Below are 26,227 nucleotides of genomic sequence, written 5' to 3' on the forward strand. Positions count from 1 at the left end.
CTTTGGTAGGGAGAGCAGGCTTTTGTTGCTCCCTTGACATTTCTGGGTTACCCATTACTCCAGCAACCAGTCTGGGATATATGAAGCCAAAGAAAAACTTGGGGAACTCACTCCTGTGTCGTTTGTTTAGATCCCAAAGTCCCAGCCATTCTGTCTTCTCCCCAGCTTTCAGTCATCTTACATTTGTTTTATGTGTAATGTCTAGGGTTTTTAGTTTTAGTTAGAGGAAGAATAGGGAAAATTAGTCTGCTCCATCTTCCTGGACAGAGAAGTCTCTAAAGGACTTAACACAAATGACATGTTCGCGGAGAATGACGTGGGGTAGCTATTAATGGGAATTGTGATGATAGTAACTGAATTGGCATAATGGATCTGAATAATGGATTTGGTCTGTGATGTTGAAAATAATTGGCTAAAGGGTCTTTGAAAAGGTGCCTGGACGTACTCTAGGTAAAGATAATCTGAACTTGAAAAAACAAAGAAGGAAACAGAGGAAACCCAGCTGGATTTGAGTGGTGCTCTAGAGGGAGGAAGTTGATAAGGCAGTGAAGTGCCCGTGGCCATGGTTACAGGGTTAGTGATAATGGCCCACATGATTAGAAAAATTGGGCAGACTTTTTCTTTTACAGTATAGTGCTCTTTGCATTGATTTTTGACAAATTGTAGATGGAGATTATGTAATAAAAATATTTTAAAAATATAACTTAAATCTTTTTTTTTAAAGATTTTATTTTTAAGTAATCGCTACACTCAGTGTGGGGCTTGAACTTACAACCCCAAGATCAAGAGTCGCATGCTCCACCGACTGAGCCAGCCAGGCGTCCCTTGTAACTTTTAATCTTAAAGGCAATATGAGAGTAGATTCAAGAACTTGTATATTGCAGTTTGAGTGTTTCTGTGCCTCTCATATTTGTATTTGTTTGAAAGCCAAAGTTATTTGTGGTATTTGTTTCTTCTTTCTCCCTTCAAATTTATGTTGATGACATTTTTATAACCATTACAATGTCACAGTATTTTGTCTCTGGGAAAATAGCATATATAAGAGTCCTTCACAGTTATTGTACAAATGATTTTTTTTCAAATGCACTGAACTTCAGTTTTTTTTTCTTTATATTAGAAAAATTTAATACCTATCTTGAAGGGCGCCTGGGTGGCTCAGTTGGTTAAGTGTCTGCCTTTGGCTCAGGTCATGATTCCAAGGTCCTGGGATCAAGCCCTGCATCGCATTGGGCTCCCTGCTCAGCGGGGAGCCTGCTTCTCCCTCTCCCTGTCCACCTGCTTGTGCTCTCTCTCTCTAATAAATAAATGAAATCTTTTAAAAATAGGAGAATTTTAGAAGATAACACGAGAGAACTTAGAACTTAGTATACACGGCGTAAGGCCTCTTTTCTATATACATTTTAATTTCCCTTTGAATTAACAGAATGACCTCAGAATTGGAAAGAATTATAAGAGCACTGAGATTCTTTGACAGAATCAATATAACTGATAATCTTGTTTAAGAATCCCTCTGTTCTCTAATAGTAGCCTAAGGAGAAATGTGTATCTTTAGATATATACACAGCATAGCATTATGAAATTAATTATGATGAAATTAAAAGACTATAAAAGACTATAATCTCTGTGGCTTCTTAGTAGACAACATAGACATTGTCATCAAGTATTTGATAGCTTTTGGAGTAGAAGGAATATTGGACTATTTCAAGTTCAATTCCAGTTCATTTTATTTTACTGATTGTATCTTATTCTTAATTCTGAGTGGCACATACCTATCAAAATGAGTATGTATAAAATGCAAATTTATAGGTTCATAAGACTTGAAAGTATTGTAACCCCTTTGCTTACCAGAATGTTTTTATAATCTTCTAATGACTAAGATAAACATATTTATGAAAATCTGTGATATAAGGATAGCAAAGTGAGACTGAGGACTTTGACTAAAGATACCCAGTTTAATTTTTCAAATTTGAATATAAGTAGAGAATGGAATGCTCTGTTTAAGGAATGTTGGGGAGAAACACCGACCTCATAGAGGAGGACATTGACTAACAAGATTCCAAAGGAGATGACTCAGCATGCAAGCAGGCTGGTTTGACACAGCTCCACAGGTGTGAGGGTAGACCAGGAAACTCAGTGGATTAGAGCAAGACTGTGTCCTACTCATAGTGCAGCAAAAAGCAGTTGTTACTCATTCATATTTTAATCTTAATTATTTGACACTAGACATTAATTGATAATGTACATCAAAATACTGCCGTTAAGTACTACATTAAATACATGGATTTAATGTTATTCTCATTAAATAATCACTTTTAGGAAGGTCCATCTTTTAAAATGCCAAAACAGGAACAGAGTCTGAAACAATGCAGTTGTCACATGGGTCTGTAGCCTTAAAAAAATCCTGCCTTACTCCTCACTATAAATCCTTTAATGGATTACTTGCCTGTCAAAATAATTTCCCAGTCATCTTTATTCAACTACTTGCTCACTTTGAAAAGACTTAGTTTTCTACCCAACTTCATGAACTAAATTGCTGTTTTTTTCTGCTCCCTGGATCCTATTAAGATTGTATTTTTATACCTTTCTGGGCCATTCTCTAAACTAAAAAGATGAGGGAGAGTTAGTAAAAATCCTACCGGGAATACCGTCTTTCATAGGGCAATGGGCTAATTTAAAATGATCTCAAATTTCAAGTTTTCATTAACTGTGTGATAAGGAGAAAGAAAGGACTTCAGAGGTGCATTATATTAATTTAGAATTTTCTTTGAAATAGTGGAGCTTAAAAAGCCCTTCAAATTTATCGAAGTTGTACTTCAAAAGTGGCTGCCCTTGATAATATCATTGAAGAAATAAGAGCTAGAAAATTCTTGTGCAGTGCCACTCTGAACGGGAGCCTGCTGTAAGGCATTTTGGAGCCAAACTCAAACAAAAGAGGTAGAAATCTCGCCTGCAGAAGTTGGGATGCAGAAAATGTTTTTTAAGAGATGATCATGATTTGTCTTCTGCTTTTGGGACATCCATACTTGATCCTTCTTTTTGTTGTTTGTTTTATGTTTGCTTTGTTTCTTTAAAAGTTCTCAGAATTATATATATAAATTTTAGAAAAGATCATTTTTCTTCATTTGGATTAATTCTGCCTCTGCATTCTAGCTTTTATTAGCCCTCTGAAGGATGGCGGAACACATCGATTCTGAGAATGAATTGTCAGATATCTTATAGAACATGTCTATGGGAAAAGGATTTGTGCATTTTTAAAGGAAGGGATATGTCTGAGAATTTCATAACATCTAAATATTTTACATACACAAGAATATTGCAGAACAACTTTTTGGGGTTTTTTTGTTGTTTTGGTTCTTGAGCTCCTATAAATGCTAAATCTTTCTATGGCTTTGAGAAGACATAATCATTTCAGGATTATTTTCCTTTTCAGCTTCTAAAAATCCACATTGAAAGTTCCACATTTCCTATAATTACTTTGTTTGGACACATAACCATTAACAGTATTTCGCATAAGGAAATGTGGAATCTGTATCATCAAATTTGTAAAAATAGGATAGATATAAAATACAGATGATCTGACACTTACTTAAATTACTTTTTTTTAAGGACTAGACTTTTTTCCTCCTATCCTGGCACACTGGTTTTCAAGATTAACAATAGTGAGTGCTTTGTCCTTAATTTTCAGTAGAAAATCAAAGTGGAAGAATTGATCTGTAGGAGTTATGGGGAGATGCAGTAACTTCTTTTTTTAACATTTCAGTTGCTGTTCAATTTTCATTATTTCTCTCTCAGTTCATTTTGGCAAGAAGGTAGTTCAAACATGATTTATAGTTGATAAGTTGATCTCTTAATCCAAATTGTCATATTATCTTGTTCCAGTTCTGGATATTGAAGCGTAAATGTTCATGGGATTTGAACTTTGGCTTACTTGAATGGTAACATTTTAAGACAAACTTAAAATCATTTAATACTTTTGGATCCTGAGATGTGTAGAATTGTAGGTGGGAAAATATTCTCTACTAAAGTGACCACTAGGGGGCACTTGGCCAGGTCAGTTGGAAGAGCATGCAACTCTTGAACTTGGGGTCATGAGTTCGTGCCCCCTGTTGGATATAGAGATTACTTAAATAAAAAATAAAGTGACCACTGTTTCTTGAATAAGCAGTATTACAACATTTTTTGTTGAGTAACACTAAAGTGATTCTGGTATCCAAAATTTATTTGCTGTTACAATATAGACTTCAAGAAATTTCTGTGCACATAATAGGAAAACAAACCATCATTCTCACTTCCATCCCCAGATATGAAAATATTGTTCTTTTGGGTTCATTTTATTAAAGCAAAGTACATGCACGCTTTCTCTCAAAGAAGTAAATCTTTAAAAAAAATGTGTCTTATTAAAATTATTTTCTTTATTGCAGGTTATTAGAGCATATGCATCTAATCTGTAACTTATATAACATGTAATCTTTCAAAGAACATATTAATGTATGTAATCAGAATATAGGTAGTTTCTTAGAGAAGTTTTTACCATTGTTTAGTCTTCACGTGCTTTTAAAGAAATTTCATCACCTGTTTCTTCCCAGTGTGGAGGTAAGAAAGGGAATGTTAATTAAAGCTTTGTAAGCCAAACCTATTTCTCTGTCCCATAGATACTCCAAATTAAATAAAATTAATAAAGTTAGTATTTTTAAAGTTTCTTGCTAGCTAAGCTAAGGCTAGGGAACAACTGGGACATTTATTCCCCAAATATTTTTGTTTAACAATATGACAGGTAAAAAGTTTACACGCATCATCCATGTATGTTAAATTAGTTAACAGAGCATAAGCAAAATTAGAAAAACATCTGAATTCCGTGAATACCAAAAGCTAAAGGTCCAAGAATTCCTTCATTTAGAACACAAGGTAGAATGAAGAATTAGAACAGTTCTCAAGCAAAAATAAAATACCAATATCCAGTTAAAGGAAAATTAAAATAGAATTTAATGGTGGTTTTATAACAGTTAGGATTAGGTTTGAGTGCATGTAACAGAGAAGCCCCAAATAATGGTGGCTTCTACAGATGGAAGTTTCTCTCAAATCAAAAACATCCAGAGTAGATAGTCTGAAGCTGACAGTGGCTCTACAGTGTCTGCAGGGACTCAGACAGGCTCTCTGCCAACCTGAGCATTGGCTTCTAGGTCCAGGTTAGCCTTTGGCTGTCTGGGACTCTCAAGTCCAGTCATCATCTTGTCCTCAAGACTCAGGAGGAAGGAGTGGGGGTGGGGCTATAGGTGAAAGGACTCCTGGAGTCCTCTCCTTTCAACATCTGCCTACATCTGGTTAGCCAGAACTCAGTCACATGACCACAGGAAACTGTGAGGGAAACCAGGATATGTTCATTAACTTGATCGTGGTGATTATTTCAAAATGTGTACTCAGATCATCATGCTGTACACCTTAAATAAATACAACTGTCACTTTTACCTCAATAAAGCTGGAAGAACAAAGGCCTTAAAGGCCCAGAAAACCTAATTGTAGAAAATAGGAGGAAACAGCCAAGCATATAAATTGATGGTTGAAAGAAACCTGAATTTTAGCCTCAGCCTCAAAAGACTTATATTTGGAACAATGGAGCAGTGCATATTAAAAAACTTCTTTAAACCCAAGTGAAAATGAGACTGTGTATGTAGTTACTGCATGGTTTCAGTTGATTCTTGTCCCTCCTTTTCAGTTTCTGGTGCTGTATTTGGGACATACTGTTACACTACATCTTGAAATTTGTTGTATTCTGTCAAACGTGGAAAACACTGACTTTGAAATGCAGAAGCCAAGATCCCGGCAAGAGGCTATTGTATTACTCATTAGATTTTTGTTGTCAAATGTAACCGGTAATTAGTTTACCATTTTTAAGAGCATTACAAAGTTTCTTCACCTTAGTTCAAACCCATTCAGAACATGAATTAGCAAAAACATTGTTGGAATCTGTGATGCCTCCTGACAGTGTGGGTTTGTGCATATTATATAGAGATTAAGAAGAATGATGGCAATAAGAAACCTGGCTTGATATGTATCTACATCAGGTTGTAGAGTACTTTGTTGTTTTGAAACTTACAGGAAGGGATTTATGTTAAGGTCAGTCTGAAAAATATTTCTCAGATACCATATTCTCATTAATTGGTAATGATGATTTTTGTATTTCCTTACAAACCCTGTGATATAGCTGTCCTTTCTTTCTTGCAGGACAGAGGTCAGATCAAGGCAACCCCTTCAGGATGACCTTCCTTTCTTTGAGAAGCCACCAAGCAGGCAGTTTTCCTTACCAAACCTGTCTCCAGAAGATCCTCAACAGAAGACAGCACTAGCAAATGAGGAAGCCCTGCAGAAGATCTGTGCCCTTGAAAATGAACTTGCTGCTCTCAGAGCTCAGATTGCCAAAATTGTGATCCTGCAAGAACAGCAAAATCTCATTGCAGGTCTGTAAATCCTACATTTGTTTTAACCAATGAACTGGAAATTAGGAGAATGGCACTAATTTTAAAATGTATTAGCAAGGAACAGCCATGGGGTTGTTGGAAAACCAAAGGTCAGTCATTCCCATGGTTCAGTCCTGGACCCAGTCAAGTTTAAGTGGATTTTGTTGGTTTTGAACAATTTTGATGCAATGATGCTATGAGAGAGGATAAGTTTAGAAAAGTACTGAAATTCATACAGTTGAATTGCTGCTCGTGTGAATGCACTGGGAAACTTTGTGATAATGGCACCAGTTTTATCAGCCGAGAAGTAATTTCAAAACAGCCCTGACAGGGTTGAGTGCTGTTTACTTACCTACATGTCCTAAGGCAAGTCCTTGGCCTTTCTCCCTCCCTCTCCTGCTCTAAAATGGGCTAAGAGTACCTTTATTGTGGAGTTGTAGTAAATGTGGAAATTATATACAATGCCTTTAGCACATAGTACCTACTTAATAGTCATTTCTCTTCCTCTTACCCGGAGTAGAAACTGAATTCAGGTCTTGTGTCTACTGGTCTAATACTGTTGGCTTTTATTTGTGTGTATTGTTACTTTGGAGAAGAAACCATAGCCTTGAAATCCTAGCCCATTAACCTGTTGGCAAAGGTTACTTTGTGGTCTACTAAAGTGACCACTAGTGGTGTTCCTGAGTCCTGGCTCGACTCAGAATTAGCCATCTCTAAAAGTTAATAAGGACAGTTAACTCTGCCTCTGAGCCACTTGTGCTCCTGGAGTTTAATGTAATGCAACATGAACCTCATCCAACCTGTGTATTGCCAAGATGGACAGAGGGTGAATGCACTCTGGGGCACTGAGTGCTTGAGAAGTAACTGGTTACTTAAATGAAATTTGCATGTAACTTTTTAAAACCAGAAGTCCTGCTTTTAACTTTTCAATTGCATTTCTCTTTTGCTTTACCTCCCTCTTCTGGCAGACTATGAAAACTGCTGTAAATAGTGAGGCAGTTTGGAGATTTATGTTATTAGATGTTCTGTTTACACTCGAAATCTCTTGAGTAAAAAATTTTGCATTGAGCTCCCCCTAATCAATACAGTTCAACCAGTGAACAACTCTGTCCTCTAGTTATGCAGAAAGATGGATTTTTACATCCTTATTTTGTAACCACTTTAACTCTTATCTTAGTTACGGTTTTGAAAAGTAACACTTTTTCTTCTTTCAGAAATTTGTTGAATAAGTCTTAAACTTTTAATGCTAAGTCTTATATGTAAATATTCTTAAAATGAACCACAAATTTATCAGTTTTTTTCAGATATAGTACTGAATTGTCAAACTGTATATTGAAGATGTTTATACAGTGCACACTTTATTTTATCTAAAAGTAGTTACAGAGTATGCAGCGGTCAGACTTGAACACTTGAGATCACAAAAACACCCCTGTTAAATGGAACTTTTCCATCTGGAGAGTTTGGGATTAGATGCAGGTATTCAAGATTCTAACCAAGTAACCGAAACTTCCTTTACTTACATAACTGAGTGTTTTTTTTTTTTTTTAAGCATATTGATTTCAGGTACACAAAAGTCCTTAACATAATTTTGCTGTTAAAAGTATTTTGCCTGTTACCATCAAGATTAAATTGATTTTTCCTTATTTCTGTAGGTGACTTAGATCCTACCATATCTGTTACCACACCATCATCCTCTGTCCCACCACCGCCCCCACCTCCCCCACCCCTTCCCCCATCAGGGCTCCACCAAAGTGTATCATCAGCTGTTGACCTGATAAAAGAGCGGAGAGAGAAAAAAGCCTGTGCTGGGAAGACTCCTGTTAAGAGCAATCCAAAGAAACCTGATATGCCAAATATGCTAGAGATCCTTAAAGATATGAACAGTGTAAAACTTCGGTCAGTAAAAAGGTGAGGATACATTTACCTTTTCTCACACTTCCTTTATTTTTGTTATGTCTTGTAAAACAAAAGTACTAGACTTCTTGAGAACTTTCTTTTATAACCTGATTACCATGAATAGTTCTAGTTTTTAGTTTAAAAAAAAGCCCCAGTGTCTCCGAATATAAGAAATTAGGAAACATCTCCAGGTTACTTTTTAGTTTTTCCCCCATTGCATTTTTTTTTTAAAGATTTTATTCATTTATTTATTAGAGAGAGTGAGAAACAGCATGAGAGGGGGAGGGTCAGAGGGAGAAGCCTATGCGGGGCTCGATCCCAGGACTCCAGGATCATGACGTGAGCCGAAGGCAGTCGCTTAACCAACTGAGCCACCCAGGCGCCCTTCCCTGATTGCATTTAAAGTTCTTTTATGTAAAGTCTTTGTTATTGTCCAGTCGTTCATTCAGTAAAGCTGTGTTGTATACCTACTATGGTAATGAGTAGGCTTTGGGAGAAGAATGGAACTGTAATTGCCCTGAAGGAGAGCATAATCTGTGCTCCGGAGCTGAATTGAGTATCTTTGTGTTCTTTTATTGAGGCTTAAATCTAGGGTTTCTGTCTCACTCCTCTCAGTGTTTGTCAGTAACATGCTAGAGACGTACCATAAAGCATGTAAAGGCACACAACGTACTTCTCTGAGGTATGCCAGCATATTGAAATGTCCCCTTGGTTTCTGTTCACTTCCTTAAGGTCAGAACAGGATATAAAGCCCAAGCCGGTGGATGCTACTGACCCTGCTGCCCTCATAGCAGAGGCTCTGAAAAAGAAATTTGCTTATAGATATCGAAGCGATAGTCAAGGTGAAGTTGAAAAAGGAATTCCAAAACCTGCATCAGAGGCCACCTCAGAAATGGTGTTGGTGAGTATTAGGTTACACTTCTTCCCTTGTATGACATTTACTCCATTGCTGAACACCTGTATTTTGTGACATTTAGCCGTGGTCTCAGCAAGATTGAGAAGGATGTGCTATGGGATTTAGCCCATCCCCACAAGTAGATTATTTATAGAAGAGCATAAAAAAGGAACCAAAAGCCAACTCCTGGTTTCACTACTTAGCATCTCCAGTGTTAAGTTTTCCATGCTGTGCTTTATTTATATGTAAGCAAAATGAAGCGAAATTTCATTATAATAAAATTTATATCTTAGGACAGTATGTATGTTGTGATAGAGAATTCAAAGTGAAGATCATTTTCCCTTAGGGTGTCCTGTGAAAGTCGTCTGAAGAGGTGAGATTTGACCTCGACCTTACAGGATGTGTTTCATGTCATAGCTAGAGATTGAGCAGATTTCAGGGAAACTCAGATATTAATTTATACATTCCCTTTACTGTCATGTGGAATATGTGCTTATCCATTCCAGAGAGGCAGGTATCTTAGAAATTCTAGCATCTTTGAAACCCTTTAGACATTGAAAAAAGGAAACGTTGTACTTCATTCTTTTACTCAGAGAAGTAAAATTGGACTAAAGCTTATGGTCTTGCTAAGATGATTATAGTTTTCCAGGAAGTAATTTGGTTACCTCTTTACCTTTCATTCTGTTAATGCGTCATGTTCAGTTCATGGAGGTTTTAATATTATCTAGCTGCTTGGTTTTTCATGCAGAACCTACCCAGACCTTTGATCCATGATTAGGAGGGGGAGAGTATCATTACTGTTACCTGAACCAGTATCTTCATTTATACTTTTTCTTTCTTTTCTAGTTTGGGCCACACATGTTGAAGTCTACAGGAAAAATGAAGGCTTTAATTGAAAATGTTTCAACTTCCTAATAGACAGCAGAGAAAAACTATCCTTGTTCCAGTTGTTGGTTTGTTAGGACTGTTTGACGAGTAGAAATCAACACTATTTAGTAAATACCTGAATTTAGTATTCAGTGGTCTTCTTTAAGTCTAATTAGATTCAGCAATAACAAAAGCACTCTTGTTTGTGGGTTTTTTTTTAATGAGATTAGTTCTGAAGTTTTCCATAATGTGTATTCAGACATAACATGTGTTTTTAATGTATAGTCAGGATGTTTTAGGTTTCTAGTCTTGAAAACAATTATATAGATTTCAGAAGAAAGGACATTTGTAGATGAGTTTTTAATTAACACTAATTTATCTGTGCAAATATTTTATATGCATATATTTGGATATAAAATAGTATGTAATATTTAATGATGTCAGTGAGGGTACTGTTACCATCAAGTTGTCATTGATCATTTACTACTCAATGATGGAACACAGGTTGTTGGAGTGAAATATTTAGGATTGGAACCTTTTGCCTTGAATAGGACCTTAGATTCTCTCATTTCTTTGGAGTTGGGGTTCAAGTAGGAACCAGATAATGTTCACTGCTGAAAATGCCATAATGCTTTCGTTTAAAGGGAAGTGAAAGATTATGAAAGCTGCTTTCACTTTAGTGCTGTCTAGTGCTGAGAAAGAAAATGTAGTTTTCACATAGTGAGAAATCAAATTATTGAATTAAATCTATAACAGGTGAAAACCAGAATGTACCATCTTTTTTCCAGTTAAATAAATGGCATCATAAAGATGACTTGTTGCTAAGTTAATAATAATGGAAAGGGCAGTATAATGGAGTTTTAAGATTTTTAATATTTGTCAAATATAGTAGCTTTATAATGAAACCTTGAATAGGAGAAAATTTCCTATAAGTTGTTTATCATTGGTCAGAGTGCTGTTCTTTTGAATTACATTATGCAGCAAACTTTAGGTGCTATTAGAAAGTGGAGAACAGCCTTCCTCATTGAGGGCTTCTGAAGAATTGCTGTAAGTGATCATTTGTGAATGCTTGATAAATCTATGGTTTTCTCTATTTCTGTTAAACTCAGCTATAGTTAATGCCAGAAACTCCTACCATGAGTAAATATTTGGATTTATTTAAATCTAGTAAAAAGAAGTGGAGATAGGAAGAGTAGACATTTAAGTTATTGAAAATATGTGCAATGTTCTCAATATTAGCAAATGTTTTTCAGCTTAAATTTGAACTGTGACTTATTTTACATATGTTGATTACATTGTTTCTAATTGTTTCACAAATTCTACCTTTAAAAAAAATTCAGAAAATTTGCCTGAATTACATATTTTGACCTCCTAAGATTTTATATTTGTATCAGTATTGAATTTTGGCCACTGCTCCAATTGAAGGAAGTTACTGTTTTGAAATAAACTTGTTTTCCTTGGACCAGGCCTAAATATTATTTTTTTAATGGGTGAGATTCTCTTATATTGTACATGCAGATTTTTTAGAATTTGCTTTTTGCATTCTTATAGGTGGAAATCTGTTGCCACTTATTCACGTCTCAGTTTCTCTCACTCAACACAATGCCTGAAGTGAAAGATGATAAAAATAGTTAAACTTTACATTTTATAGCTGAGGCTCAGAAAGTTAACTAGTACGTTTTGTCTCCTACGATTGGACTAGTTGAGAGACTTACTATATATATACGTACCGAATAGGGGTCGGAGAGCACTGGACTTGGGAGTTAGTTATACAAGTCATACTGTTTTCAAGACAGGAATAATGCTCAGCTCAAAAAATTGGGGATTAAATAACAAGTTTGAATGCATTCTAGTTACTACTTACATGATTTTATATTAGGTCACTGTAGTTTCCAGTAGACTGATTTCTGCTAGGTGTCATCCTATATACTACTTGCACAGGCTTGGGGTGGAGCAGAACAGTCCTGGGCCCTTCTGTACAAGAATCCTGTTTTCTTGATATATTAAATTCCTGAGTCTCATTGGTGAAGAAGAGAACATGAGGTAACAACTTCTCCAAAATTAGAAGTTTTCTCTGGGGGATAAAGTCGGGCAGATAGAAGTAAACTTTTGGGAGGTAGTCCAGGGTAAGAGGTGTAGGGAGCTGCTAAACTCAGATCTACGTATAAAGCAATTGCTCTTGAAGAACTCTTGAAGAGCTGAGGGCTGACTGAACAGCTTCTGTACAACAAGAGAGGGACCACACAGAGATAGGCAGGTGAGAAACAGTAATGACAGGAACACCACCCCCAATGCAGCAAACTATGTAAGGACGGAGAGCCTGGAGGAGCCTGTGTGCAGACTTGTCCACCCTGGGTCACAGCAGAAAAACAGTGGTTTAAGGGGCAATTAGCCTATGAGTGAAGGAGATCCCTTTACTAACCGCAGTGTCAGACGAATGGTGGAGAAACTGCTGGACTCAGGTGGAAAGCCCTGCTGATTACCATTGTTTATGTTCCCCCCCGTCCATCTTGATAGTGCAGACTGGAGCAGAGTCCAGGCACTCTAGCCAGCCTGCTGGGGCCACCCCAGTGAGCCTCAGGCCCCCACCAGCTCTAGCCATTCCCCCCCTAAAGGTGACCCTAGCATAGTGTGCATAGGATACCCCTGGCCTATGCCTGCTCCCATTTCAGCTCAGCATCCAAAGCTGGCAGGCACCCGCAGTCTACATGGGGCATTCCTTCACAGGGCCACTCCTGCAAGACTGGGAGAGGTAGCTGTTGCCTATTTTATAGAAACAAAGAAAGGCAAACAAAATGAATATGTTGCAAACAAAAGAATAGGACAAAACCTCAGAAAAAGAACTAAATGAAATGGAGATAAGCATGCTACCTGTAAAGAGTTCAAAGTAATGCCCATAAATACATTCATTAGCCTTGAGAGAAGAGTGGATTAACTCAGGGAGAACTTCAGCAAAGGGAGAGAAAATAGAATCAATTAGAGATGAACAAATGAAAAATACACTAGGCGGAATTAACGGCAGATTAGAGGATGCAAAAGAAAGGATCGGCAGTCTGGAAGAGTAAAGAATCCAAGCCAAACGGGGAAGAAAAATGAAGTGAGGCTCGGTTAGGGAACCACTGGAAGGACACAGAGTGTACTGACATGCACATTATAAGGGGTCCCAGAAGGAGAAGAGAAAGGAAGCTGATTTATTTGAAGAACTAATAGCTGAGAACATTGATTGATAATCTGGGTAAGGGAAACAGCCTGCACCGAGAGCCACACCGAGATGTATTATAATTAAAATGGCAGAAGGTAAAGAGAAAAGGAAAGTCACGTACAAGGGAAACCCCCGTAAAACTATCAGTTGATTAATTAGCAGACACTGGGCTGGCAGAAAGGAGTGGCTAGATATATCTGAAATACCAAAAGGGAAAAACTTAAAATTACGAACACTTTACCCTGCAAGGGTAACACTCAGAATTAAAGATAGTTTCCCAGACAAGTAAAAGCATAAGGTGCATCACCAGTAAACCAGCCTTACAAGAAATTTTAACAGTCTTCAAGTGGGAAAGTGCATAACTGAAAATAAATACATGAAAGGAAAAAGTCATTGATAAAGGAAATATATAGTAAAGGCAGTGAAGCAGATACTTAAAAAGTTAGTATGAAGGTTAAAGACAAAATTAGTAAAATCAACTGGAACTAAAATAAATAGTAATTTAAGGGATACACAAAAATGTCAGATGTCAAAAACATAAGATGTGGGGGTAGGGAGTAAAAATTAGTGCTTTTCAGATGTGTTTGAAATTATCATCTTAAAATAGACTGGTATGTATATAGGTCAAGATAGATGAACTTCATGGTAACCACAAACCAAAAACCTACACCAGATGCACAAAAAAGAGAAAGGAACCCAAACATAACAGAAAATGGTCAAAAGGGAGGAGACCAAAAGGAACGGAACCACAAAACCAGAAACAAGGAACAAAAAGGCAGTAAGTACATACAATTCATCAATAATTACGTTTAGTGTCAATGAACTTAAAACCTAAACAGTAAGAATGCTAATTTCTTTGGTGTCTAGAAGTTGCATCCCAGAATCTCTTAAATTCTGTTAGGAAGTAGTTTTGAAAGATGAAAAGCATGGAGATGCTCTATCCTCCAAACACATGGTATTTTCCAAAACAATGTTGGCCCCCACTGGGAGTGCATTAGATTTTTGACTAAAATGAGGTTCACTTGTGATCAGTTTGTTCATTTGACCCACTGACTGTTAGCAAAAAATGTAGCTAATATATTATTAATAAATGTTGCATTTGATTTGGGGAAAAAATGAACTCAACGCTTCAATCAAAAGACATAGGGAGGGGGTGGGGTGGCTGAATGGATTTTAAAAAGACCCATCTATATGCTGCCTTACAAGAGACTGATTTGAGTTCTAAAGATGCATCTGTTGGAACTGAAGGGATGAAGAAAGTTATTCCATGCAAATAGAAACAGTAAGAAAGCTGGTGTAACAATACACATCACACAAAATAGACAAAGACTGGGAGCATGTGGGTGGCTCCGTCAGTTTTAAGTGTTTGACTCTTAATTTTGACTCTGGTCATGATCTTGGGGTCCTGCGATGGAGCCCTGCATTGGGCTCCATGCTCAGCACGGAGTCAGCTAGCTTGTCCCTCTCCCTCTGCTCATCCCCCTATTCACGCCTGCTCTCTCAAATAAATAAAATCTTTAAAAAAAAAATAGACCAAGACTGTAACAAAAGACAAGGGTATTACACAATGATAAAGGGGTTGATCCAAGAAGAGGATCTAACATTTGTAAATATCTATGCAGCCAACAGAGGAGCATGTAAATACATAAAGCAAAATATTAACAGATACAGACATAAAAGAAAGTTGGCAGTAATACTTTAATAGTAGGAGCCATTAATACCCCACGTACATCAATGGATACATCATCCAGAGAGAAAATAAGGAAACATTGGCCTTAAATGACATATTAGACCAGATGGACTTGATACATACAAAACATTCCATTCCCCCAAGCTACAGAATACAGATTCTTTTCAAGTGTACACAGAACGTTCTCCAGGAGAGATCACATTAGGCCACAAAACAAGTTTCAATAAATTCAAGAAGATTGAAATATTCGGCATCTCTTTTCTGACCACAACAGTATGAAAGTAGAAAGAAATCAATTACAAGAAGTGGTAAAAACACAAAACACATCAAGACTAAAAAACATGTTATTAATAAGTCAATGAAGAAATCAAAGAGAAAAAAACACTATGAGACAAATGAAAACTGAAACGACTTTACAAAAGCCATAGAATGCAGCAAAAAGCAGTTCACGAGAGAAGTTCATGGCAAAAGCAGCCCACCTCAAGAAGAAAAATCCCAAATAAACAACCTAACTTCATATCCAAAGTTAGTAGAAGGAAGGAAATAAAGACTACAGGGGCCAGCATGGCCCTGATACCAAAAGACAAACCATAAAGAGAAAATTACAGGTCAATATCCCCAATGCACATAGATGCAAAAATCCTCAACAAAGTATTAGCAAACAGAATTTAGTACGTTAAAAGGGTCATACACCACGATCAAATGGGATTTATTCCAGGGATGCAAGGATGGTTTGATACCTGCAAATCAATGTGATACACCACATTAATAAAACGATAAAAATTGTATGATTATCTCAACAGATGCAGAAAAAAAAATTTGACAAAGTTTGATATCCATTTATGATAAAAACAGTGGATGTAGAAGGAACATATCTGAACATAATAAAGGCCACACGTATGACAAACCCACAGGTAACCTCATACTCAGTGTTGGAAGGTTGAAAGCTTTCCCCCTAAGATTTAAGACAGGGATGCCCACTCTCACCACTTTTATTCAACATAGTATTGGGAAGTCTACCTAAAGCAATTAGGAAAGAAAAAGAAAAGGCATCCAAATAGGAAAAGTAGTACAACTCACTATTTGCAGTTGATGTACTATACATAAAAAACCCTAAAGGCTCCACAAAACACTATCATAACTATAAATGAATTCAGTTAAGACGTTGTAGACAGGGGCACCTGGGTGGCTCAGTTGGTTAAGCATCCAACTCTTGACTTTGGCTCAGATCACGATCTAAGGGTTGTGGGATTGAGCCCCACATCGGGATCCACACTCAGCGGGGAGCCTGCTTGAGATTCTCTCCCTCTCCCTCTGTCCCTCCCTGCTAAATAAATCTTAAAAAAAAAACAGTATACAAAATTAACATATAGAAATCAGTTGTAGTTTAACACACTAATAAGGAGCTATTAGGAAAAAAGTTGAGAAAATAATCCCACCTCTAATTGCATCAAGAAAATACTGGGGAATAAATTTAAGGAAGTGAAACCTATACTGTGGGAACTATAAGACACTGATGAAAGAAACTGAAGATGACACATACCATGCTCATGGAAGAAACTGTTAAAATGCTCAACACTACCCAAAGCAATCTATAGATTCAATGCAATCCCTAACAAAATATCAACTGCATTTTTTTTGTTTTTTTACAGAACTAGAATAATCCTAAGATTTGTACGGAACCACAAAAGACCCTCCAATAGACAAAGCAATCTTGAGAAACAAGAAAGCTGGAGGCACTGTGATTTCAAAATCTATTATAAAACTCTAGTAATTAAAACAACATGATATTGGCATAAAAATAGACCTATAGAGTAATGGAACAGAATAAAGAGCCCAGGAATGAATCCAGGCATATATGGTCAATTAATCTATGACAAAGGAGCCAAGGATGTACGATATCTCAATAAATGGTGTCAGGAAAACTGGATCACTATCTTATACTGTATACAAAAATAAATTCAAATGGATTAAAGACTTGAATATGAGACCTAAAACCATAGCCTCCTAGAAGAAACGATAGGCAGTAAGGTCTTTGACACTGGTCTTAGAAATAGGTTTTTGGACCACTCTCCTCAGGCAAGGGCAATAAAAGCTAAAATAACAAGCAGGCTCATATCAAACTACAAAGTTCTGCACAGCAAAGGAAACCCATCAACAAAATGAAAAGGCAACCCACTTAGTGGGAGATGATACTTGCACATCATACATCTGATAAGGGGTTAATATCCAAAATATATGAAGAACTTACACAACTTGTATCAAAAAAATAAAAAAATGGGCAGAGGACTTGGATATTTTTCCAAAGACGACATAGAGGTCCATGAAATGATGCTCACTGTCATCAATCAAATTGAAACCACAGTAGCACCTCACACCTGTCAGACTGATCATCATCAACATGTTGGTGAAGATGTGGTGAATATATATGAGAATCAAATTTGAAGGCTAAATGATTTTACCAGTCATGGATCTTAAAAAAAACTCAAGAATTACCAGAAATGGTGTCATTTTCATCATTAACCAAACTAAATCATTCTCCTAAACCACACCCCAATATTTTGCACAGAAACTGCCATATTATAGAATGCTTTTCACACATCATTTTGTCACCCAAACATTTTGAGAACAGAGACCAGGGTTTTGTAATTTTTAATACCTTTATTACATCCAGTGCCGTGCTCTCTGCACACAACAGGAACCCAGATGTTGCTGACCACATGACTCAGCACAGACAGACTAGTTCCGATATAACTGCTCAATGTTAGACTGATGGCTAAAGAGGAAACACATTAATACCAAATTAGTTTGTTCAACGAGAAACATTTATTGATGGCCCAATTTACACTAGCCCTGTGCTAAGCACGAGAGGCTAGAAGGTGGATGACACCTGCTCCGTGGCCCTGTCAGCTCACCTCCACCTACAGACCATGGACCCTTGGGGGCCTTCCAAAAGACACAGGTTGTCTGCAGATCCTAGCAAGCAAGGAATGGCTCAGATGAACTCTTGCACATTTATTTAAAAAACATTAGTGAATGCGTATTAGCTATCACTGCATATTTTGTCAAGCAGGAGATACTGATTGGGAGAGGATTTAATACTTATACATTAAAAAAAGTTCACATAAAAACACTGTAAACCTCTGGTGTGAAAGTTTGAGAGCTTTAAGAAAACTGAAAGCTTAAAGAGCCAGGAAAGCATTTTGGAAAAAGAAACCGTTACAGGAATCTTCAAAGAATTACTAGCACCTCTAACCTGTACCTCAGGTACAAATGTATTTCCCAGGTTTGCAAAGGACATAAAATATTTGCTTCTTTTATACAGAAGATCATTATAAACCATCACATTTACAGAATACAAATACTGACCACGTACCAGATGTTTTCTTTTTTTTTCCATTAAGCTAAGGCTTGTGCCAAAATTTTCTCTCCATGGACCTTTAGCCCCAGAGCAGAGATGTCCCCCACTACTGAAGTGTTGGGCCTAGAGCCCCAAAAGGCTGCTACATGCTCAACAATTCTTTGGAGTCTCCCATTTTAAAAATTCATGGGAATTTTAATTCTGTCCCATAACATTTACTTATATTAAATGTAATCTTCTAAGTTATTGAGCAACAGTTTCCTCAAATTTCTTCTAGAAAATCAATGTTCAAGGAATATAGGTTATATTTAAGAGCAGGGCTGTAGACTGTGACCTCTACGTGTAAGTAACAAAACATAATTTTTCAGTGGGTTTATTATGTCTAGGCAGGAAATGGGAGCAACACAGAGGTGTCTCTCTCAAGAATGGAAGTAAGAAGGTAACCCTTTGACTATCAAACAGTAAGAAACACATAATGGATCAGAGCAGAAGCAATCATACGCCGGCAGATGGAGCTGAGGCAGGCTCAACTGAGACAAAGCTGTAGGTACTGACAGATCTATTGGATGTGCCAATCAGAAGCTGATGTGGAGAAGCAACTACTGGCAGAGAATCTCTAGCATCATCCAGGGGAAGAGCGTACCCTGGTCCACAAACATGAATATCAGCAGGTTCATCCCCATAGGGAGATGGATGCATGAGGCAACTTGCTTCCCTTGCTCAGAATCCATGCTCACCAAGTAACCGCTGATCATAATTTGACTTCCCAAGAAGATTTGCCTAAAGGGAGAGAATGATTGATAGTTATATTTCTATCATAAATTAAAAAAAAATACTAACATTTTAAAAAAATACCAGTTACTGTGAGCTTGGTTAATGTGAGTTTCCTATGAGATAGTTCCACTTTCCATGTGCTGACATACTAGGTCTGTAAAGATCTTATCAGAGCCTGTAAAGATCTCACCAGACTCTAGATTCATCAGATTTGCCAGGATGGTGCCACCTAAGTGGCCATTGACCTTCCCCAGGTACAGTCCACTCGACTACCATCAGACTTCTGTACCCGTGCTGTCCAGTATGGTAGCCACTAGCCACACGTGGATATCGAGCACTTGAAATGTGGCTAGTCTGAACCGAGATGTGCTGTAAGTGTAAAATACACACCAGATTTCAAAGACTCTGTACCCCCCAAAAGAACATAAAACATCTTAATTGTTTTTTCTAAGATAATGACTACATATTGAATTGATACAATATTTTGGATCTATTGGAATAAATGTTAATAAAATAATTCCATCTGTTTCTTTTTCCTTTTTACAATGTGGCTAGTAGAAAATTGATAATTCACTTACATGGCTCACATGATATTCCTAATGGACATCACTCTTCTATGCAAATAATGACAGTATGTCTGATTTTAAAATTTGTACTATGTCCTTTCTAATGAACTGGAGTTGGGAAGACACAGGAGAGTCCCAGTGGTGCCTGTCTTACACTGATATCAAATCAAGCCGAATGAAGTGGCCATATCTTACTACTCTACTTTAAAAAGGCCAACAGAACTAGTATTTTAGTCCTGGCAAGAGGCGCTGGTGTCTTATGCAATTCCCAACTCTGGGCACAATAAGGCTGTGGAGTCAAGAGGCCTGAGCTCAAAGCTGACTTCTACCTTGTATTAGTCAGAACTCAGAGCCAACTACCCAACCGGGCCGCTCGCTCCCGCTTGAGGTGCAGGTAGCGGAACATAACCCCAAAGGATTGTGCCTGCACCTAGCTCTGCCTAAGTAAATACCTGATGAGTGAATGCTAGAACCAAGAAGCTCAATCTCTGACTTCTAATTGTTTAGCGTTATGATTTCCAAAAGACTGAGTTGTAAGGTAAATATCGAAGATAAATATGTGAAAGATAGGTTTTTATTCATCAAAAGTTAACAGCAACAGGCACATATTAAAATGAGTATGGCAAAGCCTTTGACAAATGGCTTTACACTCAAGCTTTCTCCCAAGGAAATGGCTGTTGCAACAATGTAAACATAATCGATAAACAGTCTTTTACAGTAACAAGGGAAATACAATTGAACTAAAAGAAAGCACCGGTTTCTCTTAAAACTAGATTACAGTTGTGCTTACTATACATAAAACAATTTAAAACAAATTACAAAAGTGGAATGTTTGAAGTTTAAAATTAGTCCTTAGATTTTGTCCTAGAAAACATCTGTTCACATCAAAAGGCCCATCAAAGGGTAACGTTTCATCAAAGGGAGGGACAAGAAAACAATGCACTTTTTTCAAATCAAAACAAGAAGTTTGGTCACTTAGCTTTGTGCATAGTTAAGGCAACTGGAGCAGTCTGTTACAGCTCACCTACCTTCCCCTCCCCCAGTGTGGCTGCGCATTGTGTCACATTCTAAAATAATAAATAAAAGCTTACATTTCAGACCCTTTCCCACGTGGATAAATATAACACATGCACAGTCACACATGCACAAACATGCACGCGAACATACGTCCACACATTCACACACAACATACCTCTCACTCACTGCAGCGAAAGGGACTTTAGTACCCTTGCTCTGAAGGACACACTTCCCCATCCCACTTTATTTCAGATTGGCAAATACCCTGAGCTGATTATGGTGTTTTAAACATTCCACCTTTTTCTTGCATGTGCAGGTCAAGTGTACAGTAGTGAAAACAACATGCAATGTCTTCACTGCAGAATCATAACACAGCTAGGACATTGGTGTTCTTCCCCTCCCGCCCCAAATTAAAAACTAATAGTTAAAAAAAATTGCATTGCCAAACAGCACTGGAGGGAAAGCTCAGCGGTACTCTATGAAAAATGCTCAGTTTCCAGTGCGCAAAATAAAACTATAGCAAATGGGAGGCTTTGGTGGCATCCAAAGAAGAAAAAAGGCAAACCAGGGGGAAAGAGCTGCAGTTTCAGTTTGATCTTTGAAATTCTTAGTGGTTCCTTCACAATCCTGCTCCAAGGCAATTTAGAACCAGTATTTCAGAGTTGATTTGTAAACATCGAGTCTTGCAGGAGGCAGCAGAGGCTGGGCACTTCACATTTCCATGTTCTCCGAGAGAACTTGGGGGAAGGTACAGACACACAATGTTGCATCAGACTGCTTAAATTCCAGGAGGTCTCTGCTGAAAGATACAGTTCAAGTTTCGTGGTTCGAGGAACAAATGCTTTTAAGAGACTCGTGGCACACCGCAAAACTTCCTGTTACTCCTTTCCGGTTCGCTCCTGCTGGGTTTTGCATATTCAAGGTTTCACACGAAAGCCAAATGCATATTGCTGTATGTTCAGGTCTTAGAATTAAAAAAGTGGGGTCACATGATCCGAGAGAGGACGCCTCGGGAACAAATAACGCTGGCCTCGTTCCTTCGGAAACCTTGGCAGGCAGGCCAAGAGAACGTCCTCTCTCCTCGAGACCCCATTTCACATTTCTAAAATCCGGCAGGAGGCAGTCTGTCCCACTGCTTCTGGGGGCTACGATAACCGATTTTCCTGAGGTAATAACTGTGAGTTCAACTCCTCGAACGCAGCATCCGTGTCCTCACTGGTGGACTGTTCCCTCTGCAGCCCCTTCCAACTGGCTTTGTTCAGCCCCATATGTCCGAGCATTGTCTGTGAGAGCCTGGTATTGGAAAACCTGGCCCATTCCGTGAATAAAGGCTCCGCTAGGTAAGTCATGAAACCTCGAGAAAGTAAGAGAAAAGGGGCATTAACACAGATTCTGAAACTTTATCTTCAAAACATCTCGCCAGTGTTTATTCTCGTTAAGTCCTAATCCAACATTACCTAAGTTTTCAGCGTGTGTGTGTGTGTGTGTGTGTGTGTGTGTGTGTGTGTAAATTTACCTAACCTCTCCGAAGAACCTATTAAGTAACTCAATGGAACTTGAAGTAAAGGTGAACTGACAAACACATCAAATCTTTTCTGACGATTCCTCTCGGCTGCACGACCACATGCTATTGAGCAAACACTCAGTGGCCCTCTCAGTCCTGAAAGCAGGACGGACCGTTCCAAGGAGACAGCTGGAGGCGAAGAGGGGTCTCTTCCAGGCCTGTGGCTGATGAGGCGGGAACTGAAGCAGCACGGGTGCGGCCTGCTCCACTTTACCGCCTCAGGGATGGCAATCTTCACACCTGGTCATGCTTACAACTGGTCACTTTATTTAAGTCAGAATTTGTGGAGCCAAAACTCATGACAAAATGCAAATTCTACCCATGCTATGAAACACTTTTTAATTTTAAATTTGCTTCACCTCCAGAACTTTTTCTCAAAAGACCATGTGGACCGCAGGCAACAAAAAAATCTGGAATTAAAGCAATTAGCACCTACTACTTTTAATTAGACAAGTGTACAAACTGTGGTATCTGAACTAGTAGTTACTACTGGAAATAAGGCCTTCTTCCATTCCCTCCACACATACTAACTGAGAACTGACTGCCAGGCACTGCTGTAGGGTGGCCAGGAATAGAGCGGTGAATAGACAGACAAGATGTGCCCTCAAGGAGTTGTGCTCTGGTGAAGAGAAAGAGATAAAAGAGAAAATGTCATCCCCGCAGTCAAAGCAGCAGCTTTTTGGGAGCTGTCCTCACACCACAGTGTCGGGTTGAACCAGCACCCAAAGCCCCCGTCCTTTCTAGGTGCCGGAGGGAAGTCGTGAGCGCCTGGAGTTTTATACCCAAATGCAGAACCTTATTATCAGGGTTTTACATGAGTTTCATCTTATTTGATTCACCCATTATTCCAACTGGTTGAGAGCTTCTGGATCTTGCCTGTAAGATCCAACAATCCAGAAGTACTACTTCTGGCTCTAGGTTAATCTCCTTTTAGCTCTTAAGTACCTGGTAAAAACGAACGGGCCGGGGTCCTGGACACAGAGCCCTGCAGCGCCCTCTCGGGGGGTGGGGTGCTCCTCGTCAGCTGCCCGGGAGCCCCCTGCTGTTCTAGCCCACGGCCTCTCTTACCTCCACACACACCACAGGACACCGTGTCAGATGCCTTACTCAGCCAGGACATGACCTTTTCTTGTTTAACAAAACTAGTACTCCTATCAAAGAAGGAAACTGCATTAATTAAACATGACTTCTACTTACTGACCCTATGCTGGCTCCGAGTAATTGCAGTATTTGTAGTCATATGATTTACCCTAGAAATCTAACCTTTCCAAGGCTTTTTTTTACCTGGGGTTTGATGTCAAAAAGACCAATAGCTGTGAACTGTATAAACCGGGCAAACTCTGAAAAAGCGGCTACTAGCAGTACTTCCTAGGGTGGCTGTGAGGAGTCAGCAGATGTCAACTTTTACCATCATCTCCCGTAAAATCTTGGTCCTTCAGATAACTTTACCTAGAACTGTCCAACATGGACAAGATCTATAGATGGAAATGAAGAGTTTAAGGGATCCGGCTTCTTTTCCCTTTCAAAAAAATGCAATTTTAAAAAACCTCATTTTAAGTTCCCTCATTAACCGAGGGGATTTCCTCGGGCAAAAGAACGTGAAATTAAGCTCTGGAGACGCCGCTACCCACTCTCCTATCTTCGATTCAATCCCCTTTGCCCACGTTTCACCTGGTCTTTGCCTTTCAAGACTTTTCTACTTGAGATTCCAGGCACAACAGACCTGCTTCTTAACTGTCTTCTCATCCTCCCCAAAGAAAGCGCTGCCCCCAGTGAAGCTCCCCGGCTCCCTGGGCGCCGGCAGCCCTGCACTCTCCCAGGCCCGGCTCTTCGGCTTCCCTGCCTCCCGCCCTCTGCACCCAAGTCCCTTACTTCCAGCCGTCTTCCACGTGACCATCCTCGGCAGGTACAGTGTGAGCATTCCATTTCTGAATTTCTCACCCGACGGCACAGGCCTCTCTTCAAAGTATTATGCCACAGAAGCATGTTATCTTCAGAAAGATAAAGTTCCCAGAAATTCAGAAGTTTGTGTCCACACTTCTTTACGTTCCCTAATGCTCCAAGGCCCTACTCAACACCAGCTACCAAAACCATACTCGTCCCTCAATACCTTGCTGACCTGTCCCTCCGCACACTGTCCTCCTACTTTACACTCAAAACCCCACTGCCCCCTCCTCTGCTCCTGCTGCAGTCACAGCACATCCCCCCCGTGTTTTCCATCACAGCATAACTAACGGTTCTCAAGTGCCCCCTGCCTCCAGGGCCGGGGCCTGGGAGCCAGGAGAGACATGGATCTGGTGCCCCGAGGCCTGGGAACGGGGCGGCTCTGCCTGCAGAGAGTGGAACGTGGCTTCTGGAGGGGGTGGCTCTTCCAGAAAAACGAGTCCAGCAGACAGATGGGAAGGATGGCGAGGCAGAAAGAGTGAAGGGGCATCACGTATTTGGGGAACAGGGCCGAGTCCCAAGCTGCTGTGGGTGCGCGAGGGGCAGCTGCTGGGGAGCAGGGGCGCATGCGGGAGGCTGCAGAATGAGCCAACAGCGGAGCTACAAGACACAACAAGGAAGCGGTGGCGGAAACTGGTCTTCACGCTATCATCCTGCTTGCTTGCTTCAGAATGGCAATGACAGACTCAGGCAGAAGCAGCTTCCACACGGGCAAACCATGTATTCTTCCAGGGTTACAACACACACAAAGTTACCGCTACCTACTTTGCAAAAACCATGGATTTTAGGACCTAAGATCAAATGACAGCAAATTATAAGAGCCAAAAATGGGAAAAACTGGTAAAATGTCTTCAATTAAAAACTAAAAATGAGCACAATTTTAATATTACATGTTTCAAATGTGTATCTCTTCTTGACAAAATTAAAGTCAGCGGCATTTTTCTAACCAGCTATGTCTAAGTATGCATAGTTACCGATCTGGATGTTGGCAATAGATTCAGTCCGACGATCACAGAGTGGACTCACACCCAAATGATACTTCTTTTCTATATCTCCTAAAATTAAAACAAAACAATTATTCATGTGGAACACACCTATTGCTTAAGTATATAATCAAAGTCTTCGTCTTAACCTCTACATTCCTTAGGAAAACATGACACACTTAGTCCTCCTGGGAGGATGGATTCTAAATCAGTTCTTTTTTAAATTTTTAAGTTATTCATAGAGAGAAAAGGTTGCCAAGCTGATATCCTATTTTAAATGGAGAAGATGAAAAATTTCACTAGGTGTTACCCCAAGACTGTAATTCTGTCAGCATTTTAATTTAAAATTTAAGATTTCTAAAAGGAAGGTACATGAAATGAAGATTCTTGGTTCCTGGCTTTAAATCACTAAAAATATCCTGCACGTTCATACGGCCATACATTCCACATGGGACAAAGATGGAACAAGGTCAGGAAATCTTTTTGCAGAGCAAAATTTCCAACCAGATCTACGTGTATTTATAAATGCATACATATATTCACATTTGATCATTTCAAAAGCAAACTGCTAATTTCCAAAACAGATGCTCAATTTGTACATTATTTGTTCTATGTACATCTCGTGCTCGCTTCGGCAGCACATATACTAAAATTGTTCTATATACATCTACTATGAACTGTCACTAAAAATACCAAGCATCTCTTGCTGGACTCCTGTAAATGTCCGAGTTAATTTATCCACGTGATGCTAAAAACGGAACTGAAAAGACTATCACTCAAAACTGTAACTTGCCTTGATGGAAGAATTCCTCTGTTACTTTCTCACTCCACTGCTTGCTTAATTCCCAGGTCCGACACGGGTTACAAATATCAGCACATTTCAAAGCCATCTAGCAAGCAAAATATTTAAAGTCTTTTAAGAAAAAAGTAAAATTTCAATTGCACAAACTTCAACATGCTCTAATCATGGGAAAAACAACATCTTAATAAAGAAAAAGAAAATACTGCAATAG

At 38.8% G+C, this 26,227-nt stretch overlaps 2 protein-coding genes across 13 annotated transcripts in view; one reads left to right on the forward strand and one right to left on the reverse strand.

Moving 5' to 3' along the window:
* The window catches only part of MTFR1 (mitochondrial fission regulator 1), an 85,826-nt gene that overhangs the window by 55,826 nt on the left and 3,773 nt on the right, over nt 1–26,227 (forward strand). For 4 of the 5 annotated variants that reach the window (XM_025870644.2, XM_073892832.1, XM_025870645.2 and 1 more), the window contains 4 exons: nt 6,223–6,455; nt 8,108–8,363; nt 9,084–9,252; nt 10,093–11,575. In XM_025870644.2, coding sequence (XP_025726429.1) covers nt 6,223–6,455; nt 8,108–8,363; nt 9,084–9,252; nt 10,093–10,161 — 727 coding nt within the window. In that variant the 3' untranslated portion in view covers nt 10,162–11,575. Of the gene's footprint in view, nt 1–6,222; nt 6,456–8,107; nt 8,364–9,083; nt 9,253–10,092; nt 11,576–26,227 lie in introns of those variants that run through there. The other variant, XM_073892833.1, reaches the window with a different exon arrangement.
* Nucleotides 20,269–26,227, reverse strand: part of PDE7A (phosphodiesterase 7A) — a 208,599-nt gene continuing 202,640 nt past the window's right edge. For 5 of the 8 annotated variants that reach the window (XM_073892831.1, XM_025870648.2, XM_025870647.2 and 2 more), the window contains 3 exons: nt 26,008–26,104; nt 25,206–25,286; nt 20,269–22,077 (listed from right to left, as the gene is read on the reverse strand). In XM_073892831.1, coding sequence (XP_073748932.1) covers nt 21,869–22,077; nt 25,206–25,286; nt 26,008–26,104 — 387 coding nt within the window. In that variant the 3' untranslated portion in view covers nt 20,269–21,868. The other 3 variants (XM_025870649.2, XM_025870650.2, XM_073892828.1) reach the window with 3 other exon arrangements.

Source organism: Callorhinus ursinus, unplaced genomic scaffold (genome assembly GCF_003265705.2).
Source record: "Callorhinus ursinus isolate GAN/ISIS: 27379988/994484 unplaced genomic scaffold, GSC_fseal_2.0 scaffold5, whole genome shotgun sequence".
NCBI lineage: Eukaryota > Metazoa > Chordata > Mammalia > Carnivora > Otariidae > Callorhinus > Callorhinus ursinus.